This window comes from Ostrinia nubilalis, chromosome 14 (genome assembly GCF_963855985.1).
Source record: "Ostrinia nubilalis chromosome 14, ilOstNubi1.1, whole genome shotgun sequence".
NCBI lineage: Eukaryota > Metazoa > Arthropoda > Insecta > Lepidoptera > Crambidae > Ostrinia > Ostrinia nubilalis.
The window spans coordinates 6,599,960-6,612,809 of NC_087101.1; the positions used below are offsets into that span (position 1 = coordinate 6,599,960).

Here is a 12,850-nt window from a genome sequence, read left to right on the forward strand (position 1 = left end):
CCCGGTTATATGCTATGCGGCTTATAAAATATCTGGATGAATTTACTTAGAAACTTCACTTATAAACTTTCACATAGGTTCTGAGATGTTAACCATTTCATAAACCCCATCAACTATCATCAACCTAATTAACATTCCTTTCCAGTGTCGCTACTGTCCATCGCGTTCCAAAATATCCACACAAAAGCACCAGGCATCCCTAGTATGCCTGTGATGCTAGCTCATGACCGGTGCAGTGTCCACACCTGCGCGCCTTATTTTAGTACTGGCCGTGGCGACCGACGCAAGGTGATAGGATATTTTCACATTCTGGGTCACGACTGTTTGTCTCAAGGACGATTCCACGTGTGCTGGTACGAGGCCGACGTATTTCTGTGACACAATATTGTCTAAACGTCTTCACTGGATATTATTTACGTCGCGCGAAGTGACACTAGAAAATTTTAATAAAATCATTGCAGCAAGGTCTTAGAGCATGTTCCGCTCTATGTTGTGGTTATTTAAAACGAGGACGTTTATATTCTGGAATTCGCTTGAATATATTTTGAGATACTTTGGACTTGATACGAAACACACTTTCGTTCTTATGTATAGGCATGCAGAACTTTTACCTATTAATACGAGAGTTGTTTACACACGTCATATCATTTGGTGTATCAATATTCAGTGGGCAATTTGATAGTTTTTATCGATGATAATTAGGTTCACGTTCTAATCAATTAATATCATCGTGTCGCCTATCGCCCACCACTCTCCCGCTACATTACCGTTAATATATGTTGATGACATCGCGAGCCTACAATATTATTTCACCTGTATATTGTAGGTCATATGGTAATTACATTATTATTTTCCGTTGTGTGCCAAGAAGCGGCTTCCAAAGATGATTCATTCGTTACAACCGAGAATGCAGTTCGGTCACTGAGTGTTCCGCAGTGATGGCATCTTTGCTAACCTCAAATTGTATCTTGATCTATGGACACACGTATTTGATACGACCACATCTGACACGGTAAAAGCAATCTAATTACATAGTTGCAAAATATAAATTCCTCTACGCGACCCGACCCCGAGACTGCTTGCAGGTAGAATTTTTTGCTGATGGCTCATACTCCTTTGTTTATGCCTACTTCGACTCTTTACTCTCACAATTATTGATCTTCCAAGTGATGTATCGTCACAATCAATTAAATTACTACCTGAGAAAGTGGGACTCATTACTTTTAAGCATTACCTATATAGGTGATCTATGTAAAAGGGGTCTACCTTCTGTACACGAATTGCAAAGATTAGTCCAATGGTTACTTACTGAAATGCGCAAATCATTTATCTTTGGTGACTCTATCCATAAAAAACATCATCTGCTGGAGTGGACATAGGCCACCCCTTTATTTCAGCTTGTATTCGTTCGCTTCAATAACGATTAATCAAAGAAAATAATCATGAAGTTACGACTGTAAAGTTAAAACTAGTTAAAAACCATGATGACGTAAAGTCCATCATTGTAGTTATCATTGAATTAATTGTCAAGTTGGACGACAACGCGATCACGCGTTTCATTCAATGAATCAATGGATTCTATTTATCAGAGCTGGCCTTGAAGCACCTCCGGAACGAATTGCTTGCTTGCATTGCTTGACTGGCACTGCCAAGTAGGCATTCTGTTCATTTGTAGGTGTTTTGATCATTGTTGAGTAACAATCGACGAATGATTTATGTGGCTATTTATAAAGTGACATCAAAGAACATTTCTTTTATCGTTAAGATTTCATTTATTGCGGTTAAGCGTGGTGAAAGAAAAATGCTTAGTAATGCCCCATCAGTCTATAAACAGGAGCACTTCTATTGAACTTTAATTCACCTCACTCAATATTGCGATTTAGTATAGCTTAAGACGTTTATTTCTTACAGAAAATACATTCGCTTGAATTGAGAAACACTGGTTGTACAGGGAGCAGATTATCAATATTAGACTAAACATACCTACTTATTAAAACGTTTCTCATTTAATTCTGGCAATATCCATCGGTATTTTTATAAAATACGCAAATATAGATACGAGTTTATCTGTATTTCCCATGGCTACAGACAGCACATGTTATTTAAATTACAATAATTATGCCATCGGGTAGGTACCTATTTAAAATGGTTTTAATTATTCACCCAACTGTTTTTAAATGCTGCGCTTTCAAGAAATTTACAATTCTCGTATCAACACAGACCTTGACGAGGTTTTAGATTATTTGGCAGAGTTGGCAGCTTTACCTAGATCTTGAAATTTTACACATAGGAATAACTACAAGGTACTTACGAAACTAGAAGTACCTTGAAGTACTTCACACTAGCTAGAGAATGAACGGTCATCCAAAATTAAAGTTGTGGTAATAATTTTACAGCTAGAGCTTTTCAGATAAGCCTACACAAAACTGTGTTAAAATTGTTATTCATAGTGCGTATAATTTAGTCGTTAATTGAATTCTAATTTGATACAAAATCAATGAATTTGAAATTCTGTTTGGGGCTATTTTATTTTGCAACTTATTTTCTGGCAAGTTTGAATTTATGAATTTGAATGTGGTCTAGATTGTAGATACCTTGAACACGCTATCTAGCCAGTATTTACGGCGCTGGCATGTGAAAGTGCTAGTGTTCAATTGTGTCTATATCGGTCGAGGCTAGGTACACTCCGACCCATAAGTATTAGAACAATAACGTTTTTTAAGCTTTACCAACAAGACAAGCACGAATTCTGAAGACGGGCTTTAAATTCCAACTTCAAATTGTGATCATGTTACTTAGCAAACAACATGCAACAACTGCAAATCTTGCAACACTTTTCTTAGTTTAGTAAGTAGCATGCAAAGCTGTCGTTATCGTTACTTCCTAAAAGGTAGGTAAGGTTCTAGCTGCGGTAAAAACTAGTGAAATAGATTTGCAAGTTAAACCACTATGTAACACTACTAATATAGTGTAGAATTAAGTATAAATGTCCTTATTTAACTTTTCGTATCTCCCATTTTGTGCTTTTCGTCTCAATTAAAATGACTCTACCGTCAATGAAGTAGGTAATTCTCACAGTCTGATCAATGAACTGTATTAAATAAGTAAGGAATAACACAGACCGCAAGTTCTCAATGCCAACTGTACAATTATGCGAGCAACTGTTCGCAAATTCGGAGCTAGGGTCGGACCCTCCTCGTGGGCCCCTACCTGCAAGTGCAGTATTGATTAACGCCACGGTCTGCACTCCGAATTGTATTTGCGAACACATTTTCTGTCAGTTACGGAATTATCATTCGGTTGTGTAATTTTATGGCCTTGGGCGTTCTAAATTTGGTAGATGTGATTTATGTTTACCTACTTGCAAGACTTTGTGGAATGTGAACATAAATATAAAAAGCCTCTTTGAAAATAATAAAAGAAAAATTATATTAAGATTTAAAATAATCACTACCTACGAATAATTTATTTTAAATTGTATTAATTTCTTAGAAAAAATTGCCAACCTACTGAAACTACTACAAGATACTTGTTAATATTAACTAGGTTACACCTTCTATTAACGTAAACAGCGATAAAGCTTAATAACTTGTTGGATTTACAATTGAAAGCAGAACCTATTTATCACTAAAACCTACGGTAACCTACTTAAAATATTGTATCTATTCAGGCAAGAACGCATAATTAGAATGAAATAAGCAACAATTCTAATATGCACTAAGAATTTACGTTGATAGGTAGTATTATAAATGATACTGATGATGTAAATGTAAAGATCTCTCATAACGTATCTAATTTTAGACCAAACCAGTTTCTCAATATTTCATTAAGTGGAAACCGCAAGTCAATAAATTAATCTGATTGATAGACGAACCAAACTCGGCTGGAGACCACAAAATATCTATAGGTAAATTGTACAAACGTAATACATTCTCCCCTGTGGGTTCATTATTGTCCGTCGTTAATCCCTTGGCTAATAAAATATTGCATTCATTTTCAATAGACTCGAGGCATAGTCTATTATCACAAGATTATTTATTTTGTACTTAGAGCAATGTAAGTGCTCTTAAAATGGTGGTTTTCTATTTATTATTTCCATAGTCATTGCAAAATTCTTGCGAGTACCAAAATCTTTTGCCAAAACGAATCACGGCGGAACGCTCTTTGTAAATCTTGTGAACAGTAAATTGTCTCATATTTCAAGTCTCTCGACAATATACTAACATTTGTAATATGTTACCTTCATAAGCTTCATAATAAATCCTTTACGCCCCAGTAGACATTTATTACAATTAAAATAGATCACATGGCAGCCAGTTGTTTTAGGATTTGTCCAATTCCTTACGACTTCGCCATTATGAGTTATTCTTATTTTGTTCTAATATTTTAGAACAATTTTTAGGATCGGTCATTGTCACGATTTAAAAGAAACATTGACCAAGAATCACACTTCATTGTATTGCTTGTATTCTTTCATTTGTTTAATCGTCTCCTCTTTTCCTTCCAGACCTTCACAGCATGGTGCAACAGCCACCTGAGGAAGGCCGGCACCGGCATCGAGAACATCGACGAGGACTTCAGGAATGGCCTGAAGCTGATGCTGCTGCTCGAAGTCATCTCAGGGGAGACCCTGCCCAAGCCCGACCGCGGCAAGATGCGCTTCCACAAAATCGCCAACGTCAACAAGGCTTTGGACTTCATTGCTTCTAAAGGTGAGCTTTGATTAACAAAAAATACTGAACATGGTAATGAAGGAGCAAATTACGCTTCGGCATGGTCATATGCGATGCAAAGTACTTAGTCTTATAATAAGTCGATATCGCATTTTTTCGATGGTTTTCCAAATTCCCTGCGAGGTCATATTCTTGTAGCAGAATAGAACCTCATCCAATATTTATGTTAGGTATATCCAATACAAAATGGGATATCCCGAAACTAAATCAATCGGAAATTGTACCCAAGGCTTATCCCTTTACAACAAAATTTACGATTAGGTAGGTACGTGATTCGTAATAATACTAGGAAAGCTCAAGGTTCATGCCTGGAAAAGATCTATAATGCATTTATTGTATATCATTTTCGCAACTTAAAAGCCATTTCTTTTAACCTAAATCGTATTAGGTACTTGCGATTTATAACATCTACAGCCGTATTCTGCTAAAGCACGTTTCTCGATTACTTAAGTACCTACTTATTAGTTACTTTACAATGTTCAGAGGTTTGATAAAGGAAGGCATTTAAAAACAATTTTATCGCTACGACCTCCTTCAGAACTGAATTCCTTTCTTTGCTTAGTAGAAAAATCAATTAATACTCTAATGTTAATCATTCATTTTAATTTAACTAATTTAATTTTATTAATTTTCAGGAGTAAAATTGGTATCAATTGGTGCCGAAGAAATCGTAGATGGCAACCTGAAAATGACCCTGGGTATGATCTGGACCATCATCCTGCGATTCGCCATCCAGGACATCTCAGTAGAAGAAATGACCGCTAAGGTACAGTAATAGTTCAAAATGTCGAATCATCAATCAATTAGATGGAAATACATGCAACAAGATAAGAGTTAGTTAGCAATTAGAAAGTGATCAGATTTGCATCTTCTCAGTCCATCACAGACCAATCTTGTACGAGTAGATAGTTATAAAAGTAGCAGCTTGTTTTTATTCCAAATATGTGACATAAACATTTTTACACCATTGAAATACCGTCACACTTTTATTTTTTTAAACCTCTATATAATATTTTCATAATTTGAACAAACTGCTTGTTGCTTGTATAAGACCAACATTTTTTCTCTAAATGAAAATTCTTTGATTTGAATAGCAAATACTTATTATCCATAATATGATTACAGGAAGGTCTCCTTCTCTGGTGCCAACGCAAGACGGCGCCGTACAAGAACGTCAACGTCCAGAACTTCCACCTGTCCTTCAAGGACGGTCTGGCCTTCTGCGCGCTCATCCACCGACACAGGCCCGACCTCATCGACTACAGCAAGCTGTCCAAGGACAACCCGCTGGAGAACCTCAACACCGCCTTCGACGTCGCTGAGAAGTACCTGGACATCCCACGCATGTTGGACCCTGATGGTGAGTGCCGAGCTTTGTTTTGGCTTTGACATTGCATGAACTGAACAAACAATATCCATATTGGAAAACTTTGATCCATAATGATACCAGAGGCTCTGCACGGATGAATCACAAAAATTCTGCTATAGGCTATCCTTTTATTACTAGTACTATAAAGCTACAAGGAGACCAAGAAAGAGTTCAAGACAAATCGAAGGAGAATTCTGTATGAATTCAAGAACTGTTGTTACTTTATGAATTTGAACTTAACTGACGAAAGACATGTATTTGAAGTAAATGTATAAATATTACAGACCTCATAAACACACCAAAGCCGGACGAGCGCGCCATAATGACCTATGTGTCATGTTACTACCACGCCTTCCAAGGCGCGCAACAGGTATCCAAACAAAGATAGCCGCGAAGCTACGCCGTTGACACCCGACCTAACGCCAGGCCTTTGTGTGCCACTCATAGCATGGACTTGAGCTTCGTCATAGTTAGACATAGCAAGCTATATCTACTATGGCTTCGTTGGCTGGATACGCGCCTGTCACATAAATCAAATTCTTTCCCGACCCAATTCTGACGCTGGAATGCGCTGTGACTTTCAATGCCACATTTTTTATGCGTTGCTATCTGACAACGAATACATTATAATTCAAAGTATTTCTATCGTCGAGGTGGGGTAATATAAAGATTTTGATACAAGCGTATCCAGCCAAGTTAAAAATATCCTCAGGAATTCCAGCAAGATCTTCCTATCACTTTATAAAAAGTTTGGAAGATATTGCAACGTTAGTTCCGCAAAACAAACCTTATCAGTATCCAAAAATAATATGAATGTTATAAATGTCGCTGAAACAATGTTATTTTAAGCTTTGTGTCATTAACTGTTCCCTTACCTATTGTTAAGTCGCTGTTTGGAATGCTTGTGTTTTCTGTAACCAACAACCCATGTGTTCTTTCATTGCTTTTAATCCTACTGTTTCCCAAACAACAAACCTACTACCCAGTCCAGTTTTTGTCAAATTTTACCCACACACAATCCTCACTTACTTTTTTAAACCTTATTTTGAACAAATTAACTTTTTGAAAAAAGAAACAAGTCTAGATAGACCTTTGTTATTTCTTTCTCAACTGTAAAAGTTTATTACAATTTATTTAGAATATAATAAATGTAAATTAAAAATGGCAAAGATTTTCTCCCCAATGACTTTAATCGAAACATACATCAAGTTTAGTTACTGAAATGATGTTTACCTCTATAGTTACTGTCGAATCGTTTCAAAAAACACAAGCATCACCAAGAATAATACCGATACATCGCATGGAACTAACCCGATGTTGCTTGCGTGTGGCTACCAGATCTTCAGAACACCGCGATGCCGGACGAGCGCGCCGTCATGACCTACGTCTCTTCGTACTACCACTGCTTCTCTGGAGCGCAGAAGGTCTGTATTGACAACTAACATCTGCTTCTGCCTATTTTCTGTGGCTGTAAGCAAAGGAAACAAGTTGAAATATACATTGATAATATTATCCTGTTTACGCCACTGCTAAATTTCAATTTCGCAGCAGTTTTTTCAGTGCCTAACTAAAATTAGTACCTATTTAGAAACCACCTACCTAATTAGTCAATTGAACTGCAAGCTTATAATTCGGCTTATACCTACATAATACAGACATTTGAAACCGTTAACGATGCCTACTTTAAAAATGGCTGAAATTTACGACCAAATACTGAAATAAATATTATTTCCCCGCAGGCTGAAACCGCCGCGAACCGCATTTGCAAAGTTCTCAAAGTCAACCAGGAGAACGAACGCCTGATGGAAGAGTACGAACGTCTAGCCAGCGACGTAAGTATCATTTTAATTACTGTAATATAGGAACATATTGAATCATGAGAAAAATCTACTTGTTAGATACTTAATAACCGTCATTCTCAATACAGAAAGGGAAGTTAGAGTAAAAAAGAGACAACTATATTCTGAGCTAACATTTATCACTAAACAGTGCTATCTTAACCTGTTACATAATAAAATGATTCTAAATCACCTCCAGTGGAAAGAAGAAATTGAAAGAAAGAAGTTGAAAAATCACCAAAACTCTCTTTAGCTGTTATCCTAACATTAACAAACTGTATTTCTAGTTGCTGGACTGGATCCGCCGCACCATGCCCTGGCTGAACAGCCGCCAGACCGACAACTCGCTGGCCGGCTGCCAGAAGAAGCTGGAGGACTACCGCACCTACCGGCGCAAGCACAAGCCGCCGCGCGTCGAGCAGAAGGCCAAGCTCGAGACCAACTTCAACACGCTGCAGACCAAGCTGCGCCTGAGCAACCGCCCCGCGTATATGCCCACTGAGGGCAAGATGGTTTCTGTGAGTAACGGACTCTTTATGACAATTTAAGAAGACTCCGTGTGGTTACGGCAGTAATGGCTGAAATACATACTCCGAAATGATTCAAAAATTGATTTTGGTCTTTAGTATTCTCAAGCTGTTTGAATCTGTTCTGCTGGATTGGAATGCAATAGATTTTTTTCTGTTTAGCCCAAAGGTTAACTGGCAGAGAATGTAATTAATATAATGAAGGCCTTATGACATTAAATTCAACTTATTAACTGTTATAAAGCAAGCTAAGCAATTTACTTACGGGTTTGTTATAGTTTTAATCTTTGAAAAAATCGAACCATCAATTTGTTTGAATCAATTCTTTGCCCCATCCTCAAAATCAAAACAATATTACCAAATTATAAATTACGTTCATCTTATTTTACAGGACATCGCTGGAGCGTGGAAGGGTCTGGAGATCGCCGAGAAGGCCTTCGAGGAGTGGCTGCTCAGCGAGATGATGCGCCTTGAGCGTCTGGAGTACCTGGCCCAGAAGTTCAAGCACAAAGCCGACATCCACGAGGACTGGACCAGAGGTAAATTCTTTCACAGATTTCATCTTGCAAGAATCATTCCTCCAGCCCTTTGATCTTGTAATGGAATTGATATCACCTCTTTTTCTATTTTTGAACAAAGGAGTCCCAAGGTACATCCTATCTAACGTACCTAACTTTTCCAAGACATTGTTCTTGGCCAATATTCACTTTCTCGAGTTTCATAGACTTCAAAGAATCTTACTTGCCTTCAGAGCGTAACTATAGGAAACCCCTGAAAAATAACTCTAGGCCCTTGGACCTAGATACACCAAGGGCCCCAGGCACAGAATTTGCCACAGGCCCGGCATGGTATAGTTACGCCACTGCTTGCCTAATGCCTTGACTCACAAATCAGCCAGAAATTCCCCTACCTTTTACATTACGAAGTTTTCATAGAAATCTTTACGTTACCCAGGCAAGGAGGAGATGCTGCAGTCCCAGGACTTCCGCCAGTGCAAGCTGAACGACATCAAGGCGCTGAAGAAGAAGCACGAGGCCTTCGAGTCGGACCTCGCCGCGCACCAGGACCGCGTCGAGCAGATCGCCGCCATCGCCCAGGAGCTCAAGTACGTAGACTTTCCATGCTATGATCATCAGTTAATAACATTCCTCCTAATTTCCACGTGATTACAATAAGAACGTTCCGATTAAGTAGATACCATATACGTACCTGTATCCTCTCCAGTAGATATTATAAACGGTCTTGACGAAAGTATCCCACATCCTAAAGCTGATTACTTTTGGCATGCAGATACGCTTGTTGAGATGCATGCAGTCGTTGAGATTAAAACTGATGGATAGTGATGATTTCAACTGTTTTTGATATCATTTCAACTTTTATAGCAGTATCACATAAAAAAGAAGAAGACTTCTTTTCGTGTCGACAACAAACCTACACAGGGTCGCATTGACTGTTTTTAAACTTTCGAAGCATTTTCGTGACTCCAACACGAGTTGATATCATGTTCACACAGCGTACAACACTATACTGAGTTTCCTAGAGAAAAGACATTTTTTCACCCCTGAATCCTGGAATAACACAAAGTATCCTGCGTGAACGAACAACACTAGCAACTTTCATAAAAATGTTATTTTCCAGCACCCTGGAATACCACGAGGTGGCCAGCGTGAACGCGCGCTGCCAGCGCATCTGCGGGCAGTGGGACCGCCTGGGCGCGCTCACGCAGCGCCGCCGCCTCGCGCTGGACGACGCCGAGCGCGTGCTCGAGCAGATCGACCTGCTGCACCTGGAGTTCGCCAAGCGCGCCGCTCCCTTCAACAACTGGTGAGCTGTAGTACTGAGACACAAGGTAGCCAGCGGAGCCAGTAGCCAAAGTAGCCAGCGGAGCCAGTAGCCAAAGTAGCCAGCGGAGCCAGTAGCCAAAGTAGCCAGCGGAGCCAGTAGCCAAAGTAGCCAACGGAGCCAGTAGCCAAAGTAGCCAGCGGAGCCAGTAGCCAAAGTAGCCAGCGGAGCCAGTAGCCAAAGTAGCCAGCGGAGCCAGTAGCCAAAGTAGCCAGCGGAGCCAGTAGCCAAAGTAGCCAGTAGCCAAAGTAGCCAGTGGAGTTCGCCAAGCGCGCCGCTCCCTTCAACAACTGGTAAAGTAGTAAGCGATGTCCTTTAGGCAAAGAATGGTCAGTTTCCAATGTAAGCTGCCAAGTCTTAACAATCAGCTGGCACTCTAATTTCTCAACAAGCTGGCAGTGACGTCTATTCCCGTGGATATCATAAAAGGCGACAAACTATCATTTCCATACAGAGTTTCTATCCGTTTTCTGATCTGACCCTCCCATCGATAGATTGCCAGCGCAGATTGCAATCTCTAGTCGTGTATTACATTATTGGAAAGCAGGTAACACAAATCCAGATAGAAATATGACAGTTAACGGATGGATTTGACGAAAGGTCAAATATGGAAATCGGGCATAAGGGAATATGCGAAATTGCGAATATCAGCCAGTGTGGCCAGCAAAGGGAATTTTGGCCATATCCTTCCTTTGGTACCTAAATCAAAAGGTGCTGTTCGTGCAGCAGCAACTGAATATTACCTGATGATGTTAGTGATGAATGATGATCAATGACGAAATAACTCCCGTATTATGCACTACATCACATCTGCAGAAGATGCAAAATGGTAGTCCTAGTTTTATGCCTTATTTGCAAATTACTATAATCCTAATTTTTCTTTCAGGTTGGACGGAACTCGCGAGGACCTCGTGGACATGTTCATCGTGCACACCATCGAAGAGATCTCGGGTCTCATGGACGCACATGCTCGTTTCAAGGCCACCCTGGGCGAGGCTGACAAGGAGTACCAGGTAAGATCTCCTAAAGACAACATCATTATGAAAACATGGAAGAAGCATTAATTTCTTTAAACTTTGCTAGTACATTACTAGATTTGACTAACTGAAAATATCCTTGTTACAGGCAATTGTAAACTTGGTACACCAAGTCGAGTCCATCGTGAAACAGCACCAGATCCCTGGAGGTCTGGAGAACCCCTACACCACCCTTACTGCCCACGTAAGTTATAGTCTAAATGCAGTACGTGACCCATGATGCTCCCTTGTGACACTCTTTCTTTAAGATAACTATAGGATGATTGTGACAATCATACCTATTTAAAAAAGGTCTTATAATTACTTAGCATTGAATCATGAATTGAGTTGAGTTAGGCTCAAACTCTAAACTAAAGTTTGAGTTGAGTTCGAAATCCGTATTTAAAACTATATCAAACGCTTCATTCTGATATTTTTTCTGTGCTAAGACTTTTTTTTGCATTATTATAACCAAATATTTTACACAACTGCAGAATTGTCTCTTAACATTTTAACGGCAATAAATGACTTTTCTTACCAGGAATTGAACCGCAAGTGGTCGGACGTGAGGCAGCTGGTGCCACAGCGCGACGGCACGCTGGCGGCCGAGCTGCGCAAGCAACAGAACAACGAGACACTCAGACGCCAGTTCGCCGAGAAGGCCAACGCCGTCGGGCCCTGGATCGAGAGGCAGATGGACGCCGTCACCGCCATCGGAATGGGCTTGCAGGTAAAATTTTGACCAAGTTTCTTTTATTTACTTTACTATTGGTTCTGTCTGAGTAGAGAATAGTTTCATTTTATGGAAAAAAATATATGTTACCTACAGTGGAACAGGAACAAGTAAAAATTATTGATCTAAACACACACACATTTTGTGACAATAAAAGCTATACAGCAATGAACAACCAATAACACCAGAAACTCTTGAAATATTACAATTTCAGAATACTGAACATTACCAAGAATTAAACTGTTGTTAATTTGGAAACTTACATGGAAATATTTTCGACAGTTTTGGGCATGGTATGGTAATAATACTAGCATGGTATGGTAGTAAATACGACGGTTGCTTATTTCAGGGCTCTCTGGAAGACCAGCTGCACAGACTCAAGGAGTACGAAGCCGGCGTTTACGCTTACAAACCACACATCGAGGAGCTCGAACGCATCCACCAGGCTGTGCAAGAAGGCATGATCTTCGAGAACAGGTTAGTTATACAAGTCAATTATAAAATCAATCAAGGTTCTGGTGGAGTAATGTAGAATAGGACTACCTACTCCCACTCTTTCCGTAGATATCGCAAAAGTCAACTATAGGACAAAAAGGCGAACATCAGGTCCCCCAACCCGTCTGGTCACCATGGGAAGTGAAGGTCCAATCCTTCACTTGCTTTTGATAAATTAAATAGAATTGTGCTTCTACAGTGACGACTAAATGACGTGATGATGATGATGATGATGATGATGATGATAAAATCGAATCATCGCTTAAGCAGCTCTGCTTAACAAACCATGACCAAATC

The 12,850-nt window shown here is 39.5% G+C and overlaps 1 protein-coding gene across 3 annotated transcripts in view; it reads left to right on the forward strand.

The window, feature by feature from the left end:
- The window catches only part of LOC135078037 (alpha-actinin, sarcomeric), a 32,666-nt gene that overhangs the window by 16,690 nt on the left and 3,126 nt on the right, over positions 1 to 12,850 (forward strand). The window contains exons 2-15 of one of the 3 annotated variants that reach the window (XM_063972589.1): positions 4,508 to 4,712; positions 5,369 to 5,499; positions 5,859 to 6,093; positions 6,387 to 6,472; positions 7,449 to 7,526; positions 7,842 to 7,934; positions 8,228 to 8,458; positions 8,859 to 9,006; positions 9,422 to 9,572; positions 10,106 to 10,291; positions 11,196 to 11,322; positions 11,435 to 11,530; positions 11,867 to 12,055; positions 12,408 to 12,535. In XM_063972589.1, coding sequence (XP_063828659.1) covers positions 4,508 to 4,712; positions 5,369 to 5,499; positions 5,859 to 6,093; positions 6,387 to 6,472; positions 7,449 to 7,526; positions 7,842 to 7,934; positions 8,228 to 8,458; positions 8,859 to 9,006; positions 9,422 to 9,572; positions 10,106 to 10,291; positions 11,196 to 11,322; positions 11,435 to 11,530; positions 11,867 to 12,055; positions 12,408 to 12,535 — 2,084 coding nt within the window. Of the gene's footprint in view, positions 1 to 4,507; positions 4,713 to 5,368; positions 5,500 to 5,858; positions 6,094 to 6,386; positions 6,473 to 7,440; positions 7,527 to 7,841; positions 7,935 to 8,227; positions 8,459 to 8,858; positions 9,007 to 9,421; positions 9,573 to 10,105; positions 10,292 to 11,195; positions 11,323 to 11,434; positions 11,531 to 11,866; positions 12,056 to 12,407; positions 12,536 to 12,850 lie in introns of all 3 variants that reach the window. The other 2 variants (XM_063972588.1, XM_063972587.1) reach the window with 2 other exon arrangements.